At 36.7% G+C, this 22,204-nt stretch overlaps 1 protein-coding gene across 1 annotated transcript in view; it reads left to right on the top strand.

Moving 5' to 3' along the window:
• The first annotated feature begins 3,272 nt into the window (after nt 1-3,272).
• The window catches only part of LOC104896092 (E3 ubiquitin-protein ligase RKP), a 19,359-nt gene continuing 427 nt past the window's right edge, over nt 3,273-22,204 (top strand). Inside the window, exons 1-11 of the mRNA XM_010682793.4 lie at nt 3,273-3,513; nt 3,769-5,412; nt 9,163-9,990; nt 10,583-10,743; nt 11,640-11,778; nt 14,174-14,257; nt 17,000-17,281; nt 17,393-17,524; nt 17,779-17,978; nt 20,491-20,695; nt 21,307-22,204. The exon at nt 21,307-22,204 is cut by the window's right edge and continues 427 nt beyond it. Of these exons, the coding sequence (XP_010681095.2) occupies nt 3,916-5,412; nt 9,163-9,990; nt 10,583-10,743; nt 11,640-11,778; nt 14,174-14,257; nt 17,000-17,281; nt 17,393-17,524; nt 17,779-17,978; nt 20,491-20,695; nt 21,307-21,609 (3,831 nt within the window). The 5' untranslated portion in view covers nt 3,273-3,513; nt 3,769-3,915 and the 3' untranslated portion in view covers nt 21,610-22,204. The remainder of the gene's footprint in view (nt 3,514-3,768; nt 5,413-9,162; nt 9,991-10,582; nt 10,744-11,639; nt 11,779-14,173; nt 14,258-16,999; nt 17,282-17,392; nt 17,525-17,778; nt 17,979-20,490; nt 20,696-21,306) is intronic.

Here is a 22,204-nt window from a genome sequence, read left to right as displayed (position 1 = left end):
ATCTTACTGTGGATTTTGGGAACAAAATTTAATTGATAGAAGGAAAGAAAACCTCATAATAGATGTATGTTACGTTTGGTTATATTTTCAAAACTTAGGAAAAAAAAACAAAAATATAAATCTATTACACTTGTGAAATTTTGAAGAAGACAAAAAAAGGAATAGTAATAAGAAGTGACTAATGAAAACACCAAAAGTACATAGTATTGTCAAATCACACATATCAAAACAACATGTGATTTTGTGTTATGTATTACATATTTGTGATACTATTTCATACATCCATCAAGATACAAAATATTATCATCATACAACTTACAAAAAATGTAATTTAATCCTAATGTCTTTCTGTAAATATACTATTTAAATTGCTTAACAATCTTAGGAAGACAAATCTAGTATTGTCAATAACTTTGAGCTGTAGATATTAAAACAAACTAAAGAAGTCACAATTTTGACTGCCAACAATTGCAACAAGAATTCAATTAAATCACGTAATTTTCACTCACTACTAAATTAATAGGACTTATACTTTTAATCTGATGACTGTGTTATTATTCATTTAGACAATCTTTCATTTTAAAATAACATAAAATATGAACTATCATTATCTAAAATATGCCACCTACAACTCAAAACTTAGGCAATATAGAGTTGAAAACAGAAGAAAGAACATTCTTTATCTATAAAGATCGAAGACCAAAAAAGAAGTAGATGGTCATATCTCAATGAGGAAGATACTCCAACATAATCATAAAAAATTCAAAATTTTAAAGCTAAACTTGAGAAATGTGAGAAATTTACCAAACCCATATCAAATTTTAAATTTTTTTTAATGAGAAGAGAGAGATTACCTTCAACACTATGAAGAATTTTCTTCACTTTTCGTTTGCAACCTTCACAGTGAATGGAGACTTTCAAGACCCATATCTGAAAAGAAAAAAAAAAGAGCAAAAATAAAAAAAGTTAGAAACTTGCAACTATAAAAAACAAAAAATATGAGAGGACAAAAAAAGGATTTTAGAATGAACCTTATATTTGAGAGGTTCAGAATTATCTTGATCAGGTTCACTTGGAAGTGCAGCCATTGAAATTAAAGAGAGAGAAAGTATGGAAGTATAAAGTGTTGTTGTTGATGAATGATGATGATGAAGTTAGCAAAGAGAAGGTGTAGAGAGTTGATAGAAGTAAAATTCTGAAAAAAGAAGAAGGGAATAAATGGAGTCAGTGGAGAAAATTAGAATAGGATGGAAGACTTTTATGTGTCAAGATACGTCGCTACTATTACGAGTCATAATGAATCTACACATTCATATCAAATCTCACAAGTCACAATACAAAGATTGATGATAAATTCTATAAATTATGGGTTAAGTCAATCTTAAAAAAAACCTATCAAAAGACAATAAAAGAACCAGAAGTGATCCATTTCATCAAAGCTACTTTGTTTGACCAATAGTTCACCATTATTTTGAATTATTATGATGTGCAAATGGTCATATCTCAATGAGGAAGAACTCAATAACTGGAGAAAACGAGCTGCTTTTCCTTCCTCAACTTTGTCTTCTCAAGTAACAACACCAAAGAAAATTTCATCCCCTTCGTCATCAATGTCTCAGAGGGAGAACTAAGTTGGTTATTTACTCAAATTTAAAATCGCAAAATTCAAAATTAAAAACATACATCCACATTCCACACATGCAAATTGGGAATCAAAGTATCATGAAATGCAGTAATTTGGTTTCGTAGCTCAAATGCTTGAAATAATTTAAGATCTTCATGCCTCCATTAATGGAACATTACACTTCCAATTTATACACATAATATAGTTTGTATAAAATTCAGATGAACCCTCTGTAGGAGATACGCAAACAAGATAAACAAATTGAAAAACAGAAAACCAAATTACCAAAACACAATTACAACAAATTAAGAAGATGAAATTTCGTATAAAAAAAAACTTCAGAAATTCGAATTTAAGAACTAACCACCATGAATAACATCATCCCACTTTGGTCGAGCTCCAGCGAAGACGACGACGATGGCCATGATAATAATGCCGATAATTACTATGACGATGAAGAGAGAGAAAATAAGAAAGTTTAGTTTGGTAATTTGGTAAAAATGATGAAATAAGAAACAAAAGTTTGAGGAGAGAGAGATTCACGGGTTGAATAGTACCATTTTTCCCTTCTTTTGTATTTTTCATTAAAAAAAAGGAAAAAAAAAAGTTTATGAGATAGTAGTTATAGCACGAAGGTAATTATGTGAACAAATTGGTCTGTGCAGATGCCCCTAACCATCCGAATGAGATAGTAGTTATGGCACGAAGGTAATTATGTGAACAAAGTGGTCGGTGGAGCTGCCCCTAACCATTCAAAACCACATCTCTCTTTTTATATAAGACTAGCCTTCTTATGCACGCGATGCGTGCGTTAATTTTAAAATTTGTTATTCTATTAGATACTCCATTCGTACTTTATTTATGATTAAACTTAAATGTGAAAAATTCAACAGTCAGATAAATTTAGATATATTAATTTGCTAATGTAAAAAAATAAAAAAGTTGTGAGTGATTGTTAACATTAATTTCTTGTGAATGAATATTGAACAGAAAGAACAAAAATAATGAGTTGGTTTAACTGGATTAAAGAGTATCAAAGGTAGTGAATGTTCAGATTTTTCATGTGCACGTTATGTATGCCATCTTTTTTTATAAGGTATAAATATTTTGTCCATTTAATTTTTGATTGAAGTATTTGATGCATATACCAATTTAAACTTGTTTTAAATGACAAGTTGGAATGAGATTTTTAAATGATTTGCTTTTGTAATATTTTTCATTTCATTAATTAGATCATTAAGGGTATTTTAGTCACTTTAAAAGAGGACACCACACCTCCTCCCTTGGCTTATATAATAGAGATATAAGAAATTACTCAACTATAAAAAAAACCCAATCTTAAGGGCAAAGCGGTCCATACATCTTTAAGGTGCAAATCATGATTCATGATATGCCAAACGTTCCGTATCTAAACTTATATTCTAAATTTATTCCTATATAAACTCCGAAAATTACTGCTCCCTTTAATTTGACCGTGTTACTAGATTTACCAGATGACCGGCTAAAACCCTGAAAGTCACCGGCATCTGAAGTTCCAAACTCGCAACTTCTTAGTCCAAAATATAAGTCAGTGGCTTGCAACGGCCACGTGTCGGTGAACTACCCCCTAAATTGTAGGGTTCTTCCTAGTCAGCGTTTCTTCTTATTTTCCCCCAAACTTTTTGGCAAACAATTGGAAATTTCTGTTTCAACCTTTTTCCTCAAGTTTTCTCTCTCCTCCTTAGTCCTTCCTTCCATCATAGTTTCCATTAATGGCGTCTTCTTCGTGAGCCCTAATTTCTCAAATCAGGCGACTTCACTGTTCTCAGATTACTCTTTCCACGCTCAATTTCATCGTCGTTTTAGCTCTTTCTTCTTTCCTTTTTTTGAAGATTCTTATTGTAATTTATGTAAGTTTCTCAATTCTCACTTAGCATTTTATTATATTGAAGAAGAAGCTTTTGTTGCCTTTTATCTATTTATTTAAGGATTGTTGATGAATAAGTATGTTCTTTTAGTGAGATGAAATTCAGAAAGTATTAATTGATGAAGCGAAGGTTTTTTTTTTTGTTCATTAATGAAAATTTGAAAATTTGAAAATATGTTGATTGCTTGTGTTTTGTTGTGGTAGTTATGGATGAGTTCTTATGGTGGTAGTTTTCCAGTTTGTAGGGGAAGCTGCTGTTTTGTGTGTTCTTAGTTGTGGATTTCAGAGACGGAAATCGGTTGTGGTATAAGTTAATTTGAAGGGGATTTTGGGTTGTTAACATATGTAGGATAAATTGGGGAGGTGGTAAAATTCCTCCTCTTAAATGGCCGAAGATGGTGTATGGGCTAGTGGATTGTCTTCAGGGTTAGCACTAATACTGAATGGTGAAGATAAGAAAGTGAATCCTCAAAAGAATCGTCTTGTTTCGTATCATGATGATTTTGGACACCAGTCCCTGGAACGAACACTAGAATATGTTTTCGATCTTCCTTACCGATCAATAGGACCATTGAACGGTTCACTGGATGCTATTGTAGTTCATTCTATTGTTAAGAGGTTTTTTCTGAAGTTTTCGCCATCTCTTAATTCTCAACCTCAGAACAGGGATGGTCTCTGTATCTTTGATCGTGGATATGGGCACGTTGTTTCCATCGATCAATCCAGTATATGTGGGGATTTGGATGTAGTTAGTCCCCCTTTGCTTGTGGAAAGTCTGGCTATATTCAGTAGCACCAGAGCAAATGCATGTGTTTGGGAAGGCAAATGGATGTTTGAAGTGATGCTTGAAACTGCAGGGATCCAGCAGCTTGGTTGGGCAACCATTTCTTGCCCCTTCACCGATCGTATGGGGGTTGGTGATGCTGAGGACTCTTATGCATATGATGGCAAGAGGGTTAAAAAATGGAATGAGGAAGATGAGGCATATGGTCAGCCATGGGTGGTTGGTGATGTTATTGGATGCTGCATAGACTTGGATGAGGATAGGATACTATTTTACAGGAATGGTATTTCACTTGGGGTTGCCTTTGCCGGCATTCGCAAGATGAATCCTGGTTTGGGTTATTTTCCTGCGGTCTCCCTTTCTCAGGGTGAAAGGTGTGATTTGAATTTTGGTGCCAGACCCTTCAAATACCCAATTGAAGGCTTCCTTCCTCTTCAAGTTCCTCCATCTGCAACTTCACGTGCCTCCCAGTTGTTGCAATGTTTATCAAGGCTGTTGGAAATAGAACGCATGGAAAGGGCTGAGTTCACTTCTGTTGATAAACTGAGAAGGTTGCAGAGGTTTGTTCCACTGGAGGATATCTTCCACCCTGTTGCTGATGCAATATGTGATGAACTCTTCACTATCCTTGGTGAAGATGAGAGGGGCATGGAGTACATAGCATGGGGTCCGTTTTTATCATTTATGATGGAATTATATGGCTTGCATGTACCACATGATCAGCGGAGCTTGGACAAAGTCCTTGATGTTGTTCTGAAATTCAGAAGCTCTGGCTTGTTGTTTCAGCATGTAATTGGTGCCCTTTCTTATGGTTGCAAAACAGCTTCACTTGTCCTCACCGAGTGCCCATATTCAGGGTCATACTCGTATCTTGCACTGGCTTGCCATATGCTGAGACGAGAGGAGTTGATGGTGCTTTGGTGGAAGTCATCTGATTTTGAGTTCCACCTTGAAGGTTTTCTGTCATGGAGAAGTCCTAACAAGCACGATCTTCAGTTGTTGATGCCTTCTGTCTGGTGGCCTAATTCATGTGAGGACATTTCCTATGAAAGCAGTATGATGCTAACCACTACAGCTATGTCAGATGCAATTAGCAAGGTACTGTCTCAAAGTGGAAGTCTCTTACATCCCATGCTCACTCTACTTTATGCTTTTCTCAACCTGTGTGTTTTTTTTTTTTTTTTCCGGTTTTGTGCTGAAATTTCTTAATATGGTGTAACTCAAGAGACATTCTTATTTGACGGCTAGTAGGAAATTTGCTACACTTGATGTTATATTGTGTCACATTTACTGTTTATGATTTTATTGTTATGACATGAAAGATATGCTATTAAGATGAGATGGTTCATGTTAGAATCTACAGCCTTAGTTGTTCATCTAATACATGGTGCTAGTATACTTCTCCCTCCACTCCTTTTGACCTCCTGCCAACTTTTCTTATTCCATAATACTGCTAGGTGTTTTAAATTCCACTACGATATTATTTGAGTATTAAATTTTGGGGGAATAAATATCTCTATTTAAAATGTAAGAATATCCTCAAAGGCCCGTTGTAGATAGTAATACATTATGGTATTGGCAATACATTTTTATGTAGTTTTGTATACAAAGTGTCTTGTCAATGATCATTGTCATGCTTGTTCTTCCTTAAACATTTGTTATTCTTTATAAATTCTCATTACCATTCGTTACCACTTTAGAGAGGTGGTATTGAGTGAGAATGGAAATTTGTGAAAAGAATCACATCTTGAGATTCCATTACAATGGTCATGCTTAGGGGACTTTCCTTGCAAATGACATTGATTTCATGACCATACTTCCATTTAGTACCATCTACCAATGGGCCGCAATGCCTATTAATCTGAAATGGAGGGTATAATTATCATCTTTTAATTAGTTTCATAGCCCTTCATTCTAATACTGTTTTGTATGCATTATCTTTGTTCCTTAATTTAGGATATCTTATCTTCGCCTTAATACCGAATCTTTCTAGGTTGATGTCTCTAGACCAGACTAGAAAGATTCAGTTCAATTATTTTTTTCTAATTTACTTTTTGCGAAATGGTTTTCGTCGCGTGTTAATGAATATTAAAATTGTCATTTTCCTCTAACATGGCACATTTAGACCAATCTAACAAGATCCTACATTTGAAGTTTGTTTCTTTTCGTATAACAACGTAAAAGTACTGTCCAAGTTGGTTATGACCAAGAGAATGTGTAGAACGATTCAAACTAGACGAGATGACTAACCTATTTGATGAAGCTATGCATTCCAATAGAGGAACTTGAATGAATTGAAGAGGATGATGGTATGCACCTAAAAGGGTAATTTTTAGTGGTAAATAAGTGGAAAAAGGATAAGCTTTGATTTGATAGAAAGCACCTGTAATATCCTAATAAATCTTAATAAAGGAAACACAGCCCATCTGGAGAAGAATTGATTTGAAAGGTGGAAGAATTCTTCATGTCGTAGAATGTCCTCAATTTTATTAGGATTCAGGTGATGTCTAAGTTTGCTTGATTGGGGGGAGGAGGTATTCAATCACGTTTTCAATTTGCCATTGAGGTGGCTATTTTAAGGAAGTAGTAATTGTAAGTTGTAATCTATGGTGATTATTGTACCCCTCCTTTGATGTTGCTTCTCTCTTGAGTAGTCCTTTGCATTAGGTAATTGTTAATGCAACTCTATCCTTCCATCACAAGTTGCTTTGCGTGTGCTTGAATGTTCAGCAGCATCTCTGCTGCTCCAACTTGACTTCAAGGGTCATATCCCATGGCACCTAATCCGATCTGGAATACCACTTTATGACTTGGAGAAATTTTGGGATCTAGTGGAGTTGTCAGACCCCCCAAACACCTCTTCTGCTTTGACTATACCCCCATTACGATAACATAGTATGATTTGAGATCTAGGATTTGGTTATAAAAGCTGTAAGATCTATGGATGTGAATATGCTTGATAGTGCAAATATAGATTAGAGTTTTGTTTTCTAGGACGTGCGGCCCTCAAGGTGGCTTCTTTGGTTGCTTTAGGCCAGTTTTTGGTTGTTGTCCATGGTGGATGTTGTAGTGGGTAGAAATAAGTGAAGGACATAGTTTTCATATAATTAATATTTTATTCTCACCATTGATCTGTTTTGTTGCTTAGCCATCTAAATTATTTTCTCATGCATCAGAGTATATATTCTTTTCCTGTTATTTATTATCTTTTTTCATTTATTTGTTATCCCCAAATAATTTCCTCATAATTTACCTACTTGTCCACAAAGTTGCTGAAAATCATATTATGTATACGGCGAAAAGAGAAGGATAAAATGCAATTGTGATCCATCATCAGGGAAATAAATAAATTTTATAATCACTTGATGATGGCAGTTAGTTTTAGCGACTCTGCCGACTTCAAAATTTACAATAAATCAGAAAAAGGGTGATCCTAGAGAACACTCTACAGATGATCAACCAATCAGAACTTGATGAAGTGACGACCATACACCAGAAGCATTCACCTTTACAGAAACAACATTTTGTGCTGCTCTTAAGGGTTAGTAGGGATTTAGGCCTTAGGGACTATCTTCACTTTGACACTTAAGCTAGTATGGATGTGAGAGGCCTTTAGATAAGGAATAGAACGCCCTTGTATAAGTATAGGGTTGGAAATTGAGTAAAATGCCATTGTGTAAGTGAAGTAGGCTTGATCCATATCCCCCTTTTTTCAGAAAAAAAATGGATATTAAGTTAATTAATTGTATGTGGGTGTTCACTGTTCAGTGTAAAATGTTTGCAAAAGGAATAAATGATCAAAGGATTTTGTGTGCCAAAAACATCCTTAACTGAAGCCTCTATTCTCAAAACCACCCTAAGCGAAGCCTTTATTTCAAAAATATTCCCTGACTAAAAAATATATATGCAGTTTTTTGGGCCTCTATTTTACCACCATGACACGTGTGCATATGTTTTGATTTGGCTTAAAGTTTGGTTCTATTCTTAGCCTGACCCCCTTGCATCCATATGAGCTGAGATGCTTTAATTGTGTTTTTATTTGTTTAATCACAACTATATTATAGTTTTGTCGTTTGTGATTAAAGTGAACTTATAAGATACAAGATGTGATTGGTTTAACAGAAACAGTGTCTCTTTCCCCCTTATAATAATTGGCAAGACAAACAAGGCTTTTACTACTGCCAGGAAAAAAGAGAATTTTGATGAAATAAATTTTTAAAGTTGGCTGATGTTGGACATGACCCTGACTTTTGAAGGCAGAACCGCAGAAGTTATGAATGGGATGTTCCAATTTTTTTACTTGGAGCATTTTTGCATGGATTTGAAAGTCATCATGCTCAGGGCTGGTTCAATTATTATGCGGTGCTTACAATATTATGAGATACACATTCCAAAATATGCAAATAAAGGATTCCAGTACCAAGTATTAAAAACATGTATTACATAACTACTAATGTAAAAAGTAGTCATCGAGGCTGGGGTCTTATATTTATTACATATCTAAATGTAATAATCCGAGGCTAGGGTCTTATGGTCTCCCCGTTGCACATGTGCCATTCCTGATCACTGCTCATTTGTTCTTTTTAGGAATTTTATTATTATCTTTAGCTGCAAATTGCTGATGAACATAAACTATTTAGCAGTCATCTGATTTAAGTGCTCGTATACTGCTTTTGAGAACTAGATTGGACATCAAGGCGTATGGTTAACTTCATCATTCGTCTATTTTCTAAAAAGTAATCCTTTATTATTCGTAAATGCCAGTGATATTATGCAGAGCAGTTGGTGATGTTGAATCATTCATCTAATTTGTATTCATATATTTTCTTAATGTTTTACTGATTGCAGATTGAGGAGAAGCATCGGGATCTCTGTTGTCTAGTTATCCAGTTCATTCCACCTGTGACACCTCCTCAGTTTCCTGGTTCAGTTTTTAGGAAGTTCCTGCAGAATATGTTACTGAAAAACAGAGGAACAGACCGTAATATAGCACCTCCTGGGGTTCTGGGAAATACTGCTCTTGTTTCTTTATACTCTGTTATCCTTCATTATCTCTCTGAAGGATTTCCTATGGCAGATATATGTGGATGGTCTAAGAGCCACAGAGATGATGCTAAGGAAGATATTGGTTTTCTTCATAGGGGTGGTCAGCTCAGTTTTCCCATTGAGTTGTTTGTGAAAAATGACCCTCTGAAATTAGACATTTCCAGAATTGGGGGATCGTTTAGCAATTTGTTAGAAATGCATCCTGTGCATGAGCGGGATTCAGAAGTGATTACTTGGGAAGAAGGCTGCATGGATGATGAAGATTCTAGAGTAACACATTTTACAAGGCAGAAGCCATGTTGCTGTTCTAACTATGACATTGATTTCACACGAATCTACCGTGATCCAATCAGATTTAGAGCTAAAGGTTCTAGGGGCCATAGCTCTTCCATCCGTGAGCGATCTGCTCATGTTGCTGCTGAATGCAGCGCTGGAAGTTTGAATGAGGAAATTGCAGACAAGCCTAGTTCAAGTGAGCATCCTCACTCCCAGTTTGGTTATCGAGCGGTGCAACATTCAAAAACAGTACCCGAAGAAAGTAACATATCTTCGGCAACATTGAGAGAGGAGGAGCTTCTTGATGTTATGCTATTATTATATCACATAGGGGTTGCTCCAAACTTTAGGCAGGTGAGTCCAGTGCGATTTTTTTGCTACAAGCTGATAGTTACTTTTGGATTTTGAAACATATAGCCTGGCAAAATTATTGAGCCCTTTGTTTTATGGGGGTTTTGGTGCTGGGAGGAATGAATAGATTTTGAGAAGGATGGAATTCTTTAGAAGGCACAAAAGTCATCAAGGAAGTTAAAGGCTTAGAGCATCTTCCAGCAGCAGCTAAAACCTCTGTTTCACATTTCTGTCTTTCGTTTGTTCACTAAATTTCTTTCTTTTGACCTTTTCCTTACTAAACAAGTTATTTAATTGATGATTGTATGGAGGTGAGTATGTGAACTTGTCAAGATTTCTGTTGGCCTAATGATCATATATAATTTGAGTGCTTGTGATGCAGCAAACTTTTTATCTATTTCGAATATACTTGCCTCTTCTCCCCCCTCCCCCTTCCCCTCTCACCCCCTTAGTGTGCGAGTTGTGACCTATCTTTTATTATGCTACTCACTAAGAACTGTGCTTTGGAACTTTTTACTTTGTTGCATTTGTGGCATAGTTGCATCTGTCTTTCATACTTGGGTTGTCAGCTAATTGTCCAAAAATAATTGTGTAGGCATGCTACTACATGTCACATCAATCACAATCAATCTCTCTTTTGGAAGAAACAGATAGGAAAATAAAAGAAAGACACTGCAGTGAGCAACAAAAGCGGCTAAAAGAGGCACGTAATATCTACAGGGAAGAAGTTATTGACTGTGTAAGGCATTCTACATGGTAAGATATATCTGATGTGAATTCTGTTATTATTTTGTCTTGACAATTCAGCCATATTTGTTGCTCCATGTCATGCTATAATTCAAAAATCTATCATGATAGTGAACTGTGTATCCTTTAATATTTTAATGATAAGCTATCTTAATACTTTTGTAAGAATGGTCAAAAGAGTGGCTATAACTCAAAGATCAGTGGAAAACATTGTTGAAGTCAGAAACTGTAAGTGTGAAGTGCTAATACTGTAGTAGTAAAAGGAAGCAATGCTTACCAGCGTAGTTTTCTTATTAATATGATCAGTTCTAGTTGTAAAAAGGCATATTACTCCCCTTGTTTCTTTAGTTGTTCCAATATTACTTCCATGTATGCCAATGTAAAATTTGACCATTAATAAAATTTATGATCGATTGGTAAAAATAATAATTTTTTTGAAACCGAACATTGAGACAAATCCAATAATATTGTACCCAATAACATTGAAATTTTGTTTATTAGTAACAAATATGGTCAAAGTAAGGGAAGTTAAGAATTCTTAGTGGAACAACTAGAAAAAGGGAGGGAGTATATCGGGAAGAAGAAAGAATTGTAAAGGCAGGATGAAGGATGGACCTTGGAGCAACATAAAATAATTAGGTTAGTTGGCATTCATTAAATTATACAAGAAAGGTACATCATATTATCAAGTAGAATCAAATACCAAGATCTGAGGGTTAGTTTTTTGGATCGATTGTGTTCTTGATACAATGATCATTGGCGTGAATAATTGACTGGCTTCACTATTGTTCAATATGCTTGGTTGTCATTTATTTTAGTGACATTACTTAGTTGGTAGATTTTTTTAATGGAGTTGAGAGTTTCCCTGGGGTTCTTTTGCTTGAAACCCTTCCTATGTCTGACAGGTATCGTATCTCTCTATTGTCCCGATGGAAACAAAGAGGAATGTATGCTGCTTGCATGTGGATCGTGCAATTGCTTCTGGTGATCAGCAAAGATGATGTCCTGTTCAGTTTCGTTCCTGACTTCTATTTGGAAGCTCTGGTAAATTGACTTCTTTAACCATCTTTTGCTGGCCTTTTCATGATTTAATATTAATTAACCTGTTTTGGTGAGCTGCATAGTTTTTGTTTGCTTATATTCTGGTAAAATGGTTTACTACAGCTAGTGACGGTAGGCACTGTACACGTTTGTCTCTGTTTTTTATATCATGCTTTTTTTAAGACCGAGGAAATTGGCCCAGTGATACATTGTTTTCAGATACAAAGTTCCCTAGAAGTTCTCGATCCTTGTCCATTGTCAGCTGCACAAGTTAATAGGGGTGCTTGCCTATAGCATTTTGGCTTCCTGTATTATTAGAAACCAAGAACGGTGGAGCTTTAGGTCTTGTCCAGACATCAAATCTAATGATAAGGAAGTTAAAACATAAATGGAAGTGATATTAAGCTTAGACAACCATTTATCCCGAATGTAACAAGTAACTAGAGGAGCTTGGTTGAAAAGGTGGTTCCTTGTCCCCTTTTCTTTGCACTTGTTGGTGGACGCCCTCTGTCATGTCACTACATGTTCTTGAGATGTGAATTGTTGTGTAAAGTGTTTTCATGTGCTGTCTATCATTTTCATGTTCATAAGTTGTATTAATTTGCTCGTCTCTGATGTTTTTAGGAAGTTTAAGAATGTTCTTAATTTGTGGACAATACTGTAGTTTTTTGACTGCGGTTTAAGGTTAGAAAGCCTAGTCTATTCACTAGTGTCTTGGGGTTTAACGTGTTAGTTAGCACTTCTAGATTGACTATCTTTTTTTGCAGGTTTTGGATTCATAATTTAGCTTTTACTTATTTGGGGTCCTTCCCAGTTGGATTATGGCTTGTGTGCATTTCATTGTCATTAATCAGAGAGTCTTTAGAGAGTTGCTTTCTGGAAGAATTAATTTCTTTGGGTGGGGGGTGGGGGTTGGGGGTTGGGTTAGGGTATCATGCTGATGGAGCGTGGTTTCTTTAGCATCTCATCAATATACTCGTGGCTTATTGGGTATGCCTGAAATATAAAGAGAACTAGTGAGAGCTTTCTCTTGGTTGGGGGGTGGAGAGGAAGAGAGATCATTTGATGGCTTAGGACCTACAAACCTAATTATGGCTTGAGTGCATTTCTCGTGATTTGGTTTGAATAATTTGGTGTCCTCTAAATGTATACCCTTGTTGGGTAAATGGCTTTGGCGGTGGAGCCTAGCTCTATTTGGCACCTAGTGATTGGAATCAGGTATTGATTGGAATAGAATGGATGGGCTGTGTACCTACACTAGTCCCCAACTCCACACACCAAATACAGGATAAGGTTGAGGATGATTAACCGGAGAATTTGAAGCTATTATTATATTACTCGTATTATGTGTTCTGGGAGTGGGAATATTACACAGGCTCAGTTTTATCACTTTATGGCACTAGCTCTTTGAGTTTGTGATTGCAGGTCTAGCTTTATATGGTCACTTGGCGTACTTGCAGTTGCAGGTCTCATATGCTGGATTTTGTTATTGACAGGGAGGGGTCATCCTCATGACATTCTGCCTGCCTGTATAATATTCCATTATTGCTGTGTTTTGAAAATAAGTTGAAATGGATTTTTAGGATCTCTGAAAGGATTTCTTATCAGTTTCATCAGGGGATAGTGTAGTCTTCTTGACCTTTTTTTTGTTTTATTTATGGGGCTTATTGGACTTCCCTTATCTGATATTTATGTGAATGGTGGACTCTATGTTTTAGTTTATTGGGTCATGATTACTTACCCTCTTCTTCCTATCACATAAAAGTGTAGGAAGAAGTAGAAAGAATGGGTTCGCGTAATGGTGCAAATCAATCAGAGAGAAGAAAATAATCAAGCTATGGGTGACTTGTCTAGCTAGAAATGCGAGTTTGGGTGATTGTTTCCAGTGCAGGTTACATATATTAGAGTCTTATTGCTAAGGGGCCGAGTCGGGGAGCTGAAGTTTTATTGGCCAACATTCTTTTAATGTTGTGGCGTTGTGGCGTTGTGGTTGCTAATTGGGAGGATCAGGGTGGGCACGGTCTCTATGGCCCCTATGCTCTTTGGTTTCTGGCCTGACTGAACCATTTTTGCTCAACTCATGCTGTGTGTCATTTGTCAGTTTGCATTAGTTTTGTCACAATCTATCTACCTTTTTGGACATGTAGATATGGTTCACCTTGTAATTTTCCATATTATACTCACTCCATCATCCAATGTTTGCTTGCTTGAAAACGTTTTACCCATATTATTGTGAGTGAGAACTTCGAAGTTCCAGAGCTTGCAAGCAACGAGGAACAATGGCTATAGTAAATTTGGTTCCTTTGTAGTTTAATATAGCTTGGTTGCCAATTGCCATGTAATATTTTGTGAGTGTTCTGTGATCTTTTCCTAACTATTCATTTGTGTTTACTTGCAGGTTGATTGCTTCCATGTATTACGAAAAAGTGATCCACCATTTGTTCCTTCGGCTATATTTATCAAGCAAGGACTAAGCTCATTTGTATGTTTCAGCTTTCATTTTTTCTTAAAGTTTACTTCCAGATAAGTGGCTCATGGGCCTCTAAATAGTTGTTTACTTTAATGACTTATTTACTTATATGTTGCTGGACCTCATGCTACCTCTTTTACATATGATATGTCATGTTCAAATATTCTGCCTCTATCACATGATAAACTTTGCACTTGCCATTTTAGGGTCTCCCATTATAATATTTGTACCTCCTTTACTAGTTGAAAATAATTGTTTAAATATTAACCCAAATCCTTTTCTCATCATCCCGACACTTGTAATCTGTTTCTATCCGTTACCCTCAACATTGAGAAAGTGATTATTCGGTAATGGCTTGATGCCCCCCCCCCCCATCCAAGGATGAAGCAGAAGTAGTTCTGCTTACTGTTGATTTTGACATAGGTTTTCCATCTTGAAGCCAAATTCAGAGCAGCAATTTTTATTTTTACTTTTAACAACTTGTCTTAATCTGCTGTCAACGTAAGTATGAAGGTATATAGAGAGCACTATATTAAAATTTGGACAAATGGATAAGAACAATCCCATCTTTTGGTGGTTTGCTCAAAATAATCACACATTTGCATTATTTCAAAATGATCCTACCTTTATACCCTATTTTCTTAAAATGGGCCATTTTTCCTACAACCTGTTACACAGGTTAAAGTCACTATTTTTTTTCCAGTAAAATGACTCCCCTCTTTTCCCTCTCCTCTCTCACCCCTTTCTCTCTCCTTTTCTGATTTCAGCAAGCTACCTCCATAAATCACCCAACAAACCACCAACACCTACTCACAACTTACCCACCACCAAACCAGCCCCACCTACGCAAAAAAAACCCACCACTGTCACCCACTTTCTTTGTCTTGGACCAATCATCAGCCTGAGCTCCTCGGCGGTCTGCGCATGTGGGTCGATGGGAAACACGAGGGGATCGTCTTGGGCTGAACGGGTGGCAGAGCTTGTTCTTCTTCTTGAGCTTGGCTGCTGCAATGGCGGCTAAAGAAGGAAAGTCGGAGGTTGGGGGATCGGGATTCCTGAGCTGGGGTCCTTGAACTCGTCTTTGTGTTCTTCCGAGTCAGCTGCCGATCTGATGAAACATGCCTTCCACAAAGCAGCAACTTTTGTTGAGAAATGAGGGTGGTGGTGGGTTGGCGATTTGTGAGGGTGGTGGTAATGAGAGAGAAAAGGGAGGACGGTGTTGGTTTTGTTGTAGTGGTGGGTTTAGGAGGGTGGGGGTGATGAGAGAGAAACAAGGGAGGATGGTGGTGGTTTTGTTAGTGGTGGGTTTAGGTTGAGGTTTTTATTTATTTTAGTTTTAGTCATTAGTTAGAGATATATTTTAGCTAATTAACCTGGTCAAATTCAATTAACCATGATCGAACTGGTTAATCTTCATATCTACCTCTTTTTACCAGCTACTTTTGAACTAGGACCATTTTAAGAAGATAGGATATAAAAGCGGGATTATGTTGAAATAATGTAAAGGTTGGATTATTTTGAGAAGACCACCAAAAGATGTGATTATTCTTTTCCATTTTTCCACTAAAATTTATTTCATCTATCTTGTGCTTATTGAATGAAAGGGGAAACGCAGAATGGTGGCTGAATTGAGGGAGTTGTATGCACTTCTATCACCTAAAGCTCTGATAAGGCGAGTTAGCTCCCCGGGATGACCTTTAGATTTGGACTAAAAAAGGATCTTATGATCATTCACAGTTCAGGCCATTCAGTGTGGTCTATTAGACATTTAGTTGATCTCATCTAAAGTGTGAACTTTAAGTTGCTAAATTACTATAATGTAGCACACGGTTTACCTCCCAAATTTTCTCAAGGCTTATTCCTAATTACTGTCCTGCTTTATTCAAATGTTCTCTCCTTTCTTTGTAAATTTTCTGTTCATTTTTCCATGTAATGTGGTTAATACTTGACATAGTAACTTCAGCAGTTTGTTTGCGACCTATTGGCTTTTGGATTCTATTATCATCTTTGTCAGATAGTAGCTGGTTCATAGCTTAACTTTTGAGATATTTGGTTCTATCTTTACAATAAGCTAATTCCGTGAAATCAATGGGCGAAGTGTGAAATAGCCGCTTCTTTCTTCTTACAGGAGTTTTAAGAGATACGAGTGTGATGTTAATGGATAGATGAGTGCTTGGGATGGTTATGGATCCCTTGATTATGATATCATGATTGTCTCACGGTGTGCCAATGTTAGATATTTGTTAGTTATAGATCCATTAGCAAATCGTTTCTATCGAGTTTGTAGCAGAGTGATAAGAAACTGGTGGTTTGTTACTATTGACTGTAATTGTTAGAGTCTAGCTTCTGTAGCTGTAGCTTGCACCAGGAAAGATGCAATTTATTCAATGATCGTCTGGGAGGATGTTTCTGGGGAGTTTTGGACTCCTGGAAGAAAAGTAGACTGTCAAATTGGTAATTTGGAATCCTATTGTGATTTGTTGGGCCATTATGTCGTTGCGCTTGTAGCGTATACCATTACATATGTGTTACATCCTTTTTCAAAAGTATGATGGATGTCTAGAATGTAGTCTGTGTGTTGAATTATCTCATCATTTGTGCAGCATATGCAGTGTATATAACTGGCCACCAAGCATATGCAGTGTATATAACTGGCCCCCACACGTATGCAAAGGGACCACCATGCATATGCATGTGGATTTTGATGGTTTTCATATCATGTATCTGAAGAATGGAATAATGATTTTTTGTCAGGTGACATTTGTTGTTACGCACTTCAATGATCCCCGGATATCAAGTGCAGATTTGAAGGATCTGCTTCTCCAATCTATATCGGTATTGGTACAGTACAAAGAATATCTGGTTTCTTTTGAAACCAATCATGCAGCCACTCTCCGAATGCCAAAAGCCTTGCTATCAGCATTTGATAACAGATCCTGGATCCCAGTGACTAACATTCTTTTGAGATTGTGCAAGGGTTCCGGTTTTGGCTCTTCAAAGCATGGTGAGACATCATCTTCTTCGGTTATTTTCCAGGTAAAGAAGCTAAACGTAATTTGTCTATTTTATCCTACATCCTAGACTTCATTGCACACAGCCCATTTGACTGACCCATATTCTTGATGGATACATGTTTGACTTGTGTAGAGATTGCTTCGTGATGTGTGTGCCGAAGATGAAGATCTATTTGCTGCTTTTCTGAACCGTTTATTCAATACCTTAAGTTGGACGATGACCGAGTTCTCGGTTTTTATTCGAGAAATGCAAGAAAAGAACCATGTAAGCCTTATTTTTGTTTGATTTACTTGGTTTTAGCCCCAAATTGTTACCTTCATTTGTTACTTGTCCGTAACTTGTAAGGTCCAAACTCCAAAGTTCCGTGAGTTATGTGTGCTTCCATCATTCTCATTGCAAGTTTTTAACTTCATGGAGAGCTAGTGATTCTATTTTTGTTTTCAATTTCGGTCCATATGCTGAGTGAAGTTGAACAATTGATCTTTGCTTATTTTTCTGTGGAATACACATCTTTTTAGGTTTTGGAGTTCCAGCAGAGGAAATGCAGTGTAATTTTTGATTTGTCTTGCAATCTTGCTCGTATTCTTGAGTTCTGTACGCACGAAATTCCTCAAGCATTTCTTTTAGGAAATGATATGCATCTTAAAAGGTTGACGGAGCTAGTCATCTTTACACTTAATCAGATGACATCAGCAACTGATTCTGAGTTCTTTGATTGGTAAGAATCTAAACTCTTTTGTTATATGTGTTTAAACCACTGGCATTGTTGGCAGACTTTCCTAGTTTATTTCACTGTCCATTATTAGATGCACTCCTTTTAATCTCCGTCTTTTGACACTTCTGCTAATATGTTTTAACTTCGTGATCACCTGCTTCACCCCCTAATCTTACTGATTCCCATGCATACCAAATCTACATGTCATCCTGTGGCACACAGTGGCATTGTTTCAGAACTTTATGGTAATTGTTTGGTGTCATTGCTTTTAGTCTCTTCATTTTCCAACCTTTCTTACCCACATATACTTCATGTTAAGTATTTTACTACCAATCTTGTATTGATTACTAGTATCAATTCGACTTGGGAAAAGTTTTGCGCTATTATTTTCCAGCAAGACAAATTGTATCTAGAGTATTCTCTTGTCTGCAGTATTGAATACATTAAAGGCAAATGTTTGTCCACTATAATCTTAATTTCTACGTTTTGGAGTCAGGAGTTGGGACTTCTATTCACACCCACTTCCACCTTTTCTCTTTCCTGAATATGAATGTGTAGATTTACCAGTCATCTCCAATCACATCTACTTCCACTTTCTCCTCATTAAACACTTTTCCTCTGTTCAATCTAATTACCCGTCCTAAAAGTTGGTGGCAAGAGCAAATGGGGCGGAAAAGAGGAGCATAATAGTAATAATGATACAAAAACAGAAACAACAGAGAACAATATAGAAACAACAACGATGATGGTAATAGTAGTTTGTCATTCAAAAACAGAGTTGTTTTGTTTTCACATTTAGTATAATTTTGACCATATTCATTTGAAGATTTGACAAAATTTATATTGGAATGATACTATTGTTCATTGTAAATAAAAAGTGTTTTCTTTGAAACTTAATTATTGCCATATTACTCAATTGCAGAAACTATGGTCTAAGTCTATTTGTTAAGTTTTAGAAAAGTCAAATAGCGAAGGGGTATCAAGAGACAAGAATAGTGATAGTATTTTCTGGTAGTTGACATGTTCGACTTTGTTTTTAGTATATTTTCCTTCCTTTTGGCAATCATGGATATTAATGTCTCTTGACGTTTCCCCTTGCAATTTAAACAGATAGGCGACCCATTTGGTTACTGATAATAGCCGGTGGTTTTGGTAAACCGTCTAGTACGGATTTAGAGGTGGTATTGAGTGTTACTTTACATTTGTGAAGAAATGCACATGTATGGGATGAAGTTCATTACTATTGACACAATGTGTTCTCCATAAATTACATAGATTCATTACTATTACTACCCTTTATTACCAATTACCAAATTGGTTGTGAGGGTGGATTTAATTTGAGCTCATCTTTGTTTATGCGTACATGCTACTATTTTACTATGTATAGGCCACAGTCGACAAAATTTTGATGCACAAGCCCTTTTACTAATACAATTGAGGTCTATCCTGGGGTTAGGGGTGTTAACGAGCCGAACCGAGACCAAAGATGTCCGGGCTCGGCTCGTGAGGACTTGAGGTTCGGCTGGGCTGGGCTCGAGCTCGAAAGGATGAAATCCAAGCTTGGCTCAAGGGTCGGCTCGAAAACTTAGAATTTATATATTAAAAAAAAGGTTCATTGTGACCTTACCGTCATCGGACTTTTGATAAAAGTAAAGCCCAATAAAATTTTGCTAAACTCTTTACATGGATGTCATAAAGTCACGCCCACTAAATAGGCTAGGCCCAGCTTCTATACGTTTCAACCCTTCCCTTGTGCGTTTTTATTACAACCAGTTCTCCTCTACCCTTTTTCCCTCTTTGATGTGGGATATCTCCACAATACAATTCAGCATAATGTAAAACAGTAGAGACGCATGTGCTGCAAGTTCTCTTTTTTATAATCAATATGTAATGTTGCTGCCAATTGCCATAATGCCATTGTTTTGTAATTTGTTCAAATGTCTATATATAAACAATTGCAAAAGTTGAGCAAATAAGAATATAAGCAACAGTAGTTAAAAATTATGTAAACAAATTGGGTACTTTATAAATAGTCCAACAATATAAAATAAGACAATCCAAATAAGAAGTATAGTGAAATGGTAGTAAGGTTTCATAGAGAAAATAAGGTTGTTGTTTACATTCTATATCGATGTGGGACATTAATATATTACATAAAAACTATCTAAAATGGTTTCAATCTTGTTCACGAACTATTGAGCCGAAGTTAAGGAGGCTTAGGCTCGGCTTGTTTAGTTCTCGAGCCGATCTCGAACTTGTACTCAAGCCAATCGTTCTCGAGTCGAACTTTGACCGAGCTTTAAGTTAACCGAGCCACCCTGGCTCTTGAACTCTCCTACTTGGAGACTTTTTTCAACTGGAGTACTTGGGGGAACTTGGAATCAATGTGTGAGCTTTGGGTTTGTTAGCATTTTTTTTCTGTTAATTAAATGTTGGCGTATTTTAAAGAAATATTTTTCTTTAGCTCTATCAATGTCAACTACTTATTCCAGATATCTTTGTTTATGCTCTTCAGGTCAGTGAAACGATATGGTCAGTCTCCGGAGAAAATTAATCGGGGTATGATATTGGCTCCTCTTGTTGGCATCATAGTAAATTTATTGGAAGCGAGTACAGAAGTTGAATCAATTGAGCAGAATGATATGATTGAAGTTTTGGCCAGGATGGACTGCCCTGATACTGTTCTTTTTGGTCTCCAGTATATGTTGGAGTTCAACTGGGTTAGTTCTTGACCCCTCACTCTTATCTGTCCTAGGCTCGTCTCATCAGTCACAACTTACGCATGGTCATCGTGTTTTCTGATTGATGCAGCTGTTTGAAAACAGTGGCTTGCCTAATATATTAGTTATTTTTTCACTTATTGGGGGTAGTTAGGGGAACGTAGACCTTAATGAGTGGTATTGTGGGCTACTCTGGAGCTGTGATATGCATAGTTTGCAAATCTGAGTTAATTATACTTGATGCACAAATGTTAAAGAAACCTTTAATGAAACATAACTTCCCTATGAACTGCTCCTAATAGGTTCATGTATGTTGATGATACCATAAAAATTCGAGATCTTTAGCATGTTGTTCATTTTGAGTTTGAAAATATATTGGTGTGCCCAGTATTATTCAGAACTTAAACTTTGAGGCTTCAAATCTTTAATAGCAATTGTATTATAGGATTACACTGCCATCGGGTTTTTTGTAGTCTCAACTCTCAACTGTTTCAAGGTTGCATCATTATCATGCATCTTTTTTGGTTTCTACCTTTATATACCGAAATTCTCTTATGAAAAAACCTGGTTTTTTGTGTGTCAATTTCACTGTCCTCCACTTATTTTGGCAGGCTGGTTTTTCTAAAGGGAATGTTCACTTTGCTAAGCTGAGGCGACTGGAGGATTTCTTGACCTGTCTCGTCAGTCGGATGGGGTCTCTAGATTTGGGATCTTCTGCATTCTGGCAAGAATCAGAATGCGACGACAGCATTTGCTGTATTTGCTACACTTGTGAGGCTGATGCCCAGTTCATTCCTTGTTTACATAAGTCGTGTTATGGGTGCATTACCCGACATCTCTTAAATTGCCAGAGATGCTTCTTTTGTAATGCGATAGTTATTGAAGTCATAAAGGATAAATCTAGAACACTCTGAATGCCAAGGGCGGAAATATATCTCCTCTGAAGAGTTGGCGCTGGTTCTATTGTTACCAGATTTCTGAGCCCTGCTGGCTTCATTGTTGCAACCGAGATAGCCTGGATGACACTGAAGCTACTTTGTGTCCCAAATAAAGACAAAAAAAGACGCCGAAGGGGCACCAGGGGAAGGGCGGATGTGGCATGCTGAAAGTAGTAGGGAGGAAACTGAAGCATATAATTAGTATAGAAATTTCAGCTACGATTCTCTGCTTGTAGCCTTGTATATACGGATGTAGTTGGGGGGGGGGGGGGGTTCCAAGGATTGCCATGGGCAGTGAGGAAAACCATGGATATGGAAAATTTTTTGTAGAGATTGTTGAGGGCATTATTTTGTATATACGAAATGGGATGGTGACCAAATTTCAGAGCTGTTCTCCTCTCTACTGAAATGAAGGACAAAATGTCTGTTGCCTCATCTGCTGCTGTTTCATCTACTCTAGTAAGTCTAGGGTACAAGGAAGAGAGGTGTTGCAACTTACAACTGAGTTGTGTCACTGCTTGAAATAAACAAGGGAACCTACTATTCAGTAACAAGTTGGTTGCAAAGAACA

This window comes from Beta vulgaris, chromosome 6 (assembly GCF_026745355.1).
Source record: "Beta vulgaris subsp. vulgaris cultivar EL10 chromosome 6, EL10.2, whole genome shotgun sequence".
Lineage (NCBI taxonomy): Eukaryota > Viridiplantae > Streptophyta > Magnoliopsida > Caryophyllales > Amaranthaceae > Beta > Beta vulgaris.
The sequence above is the reverse complement of the archived record's forward strand: the minus strand, read 5'-3'. Positions and strand labels throughout refer to the sequence as shown.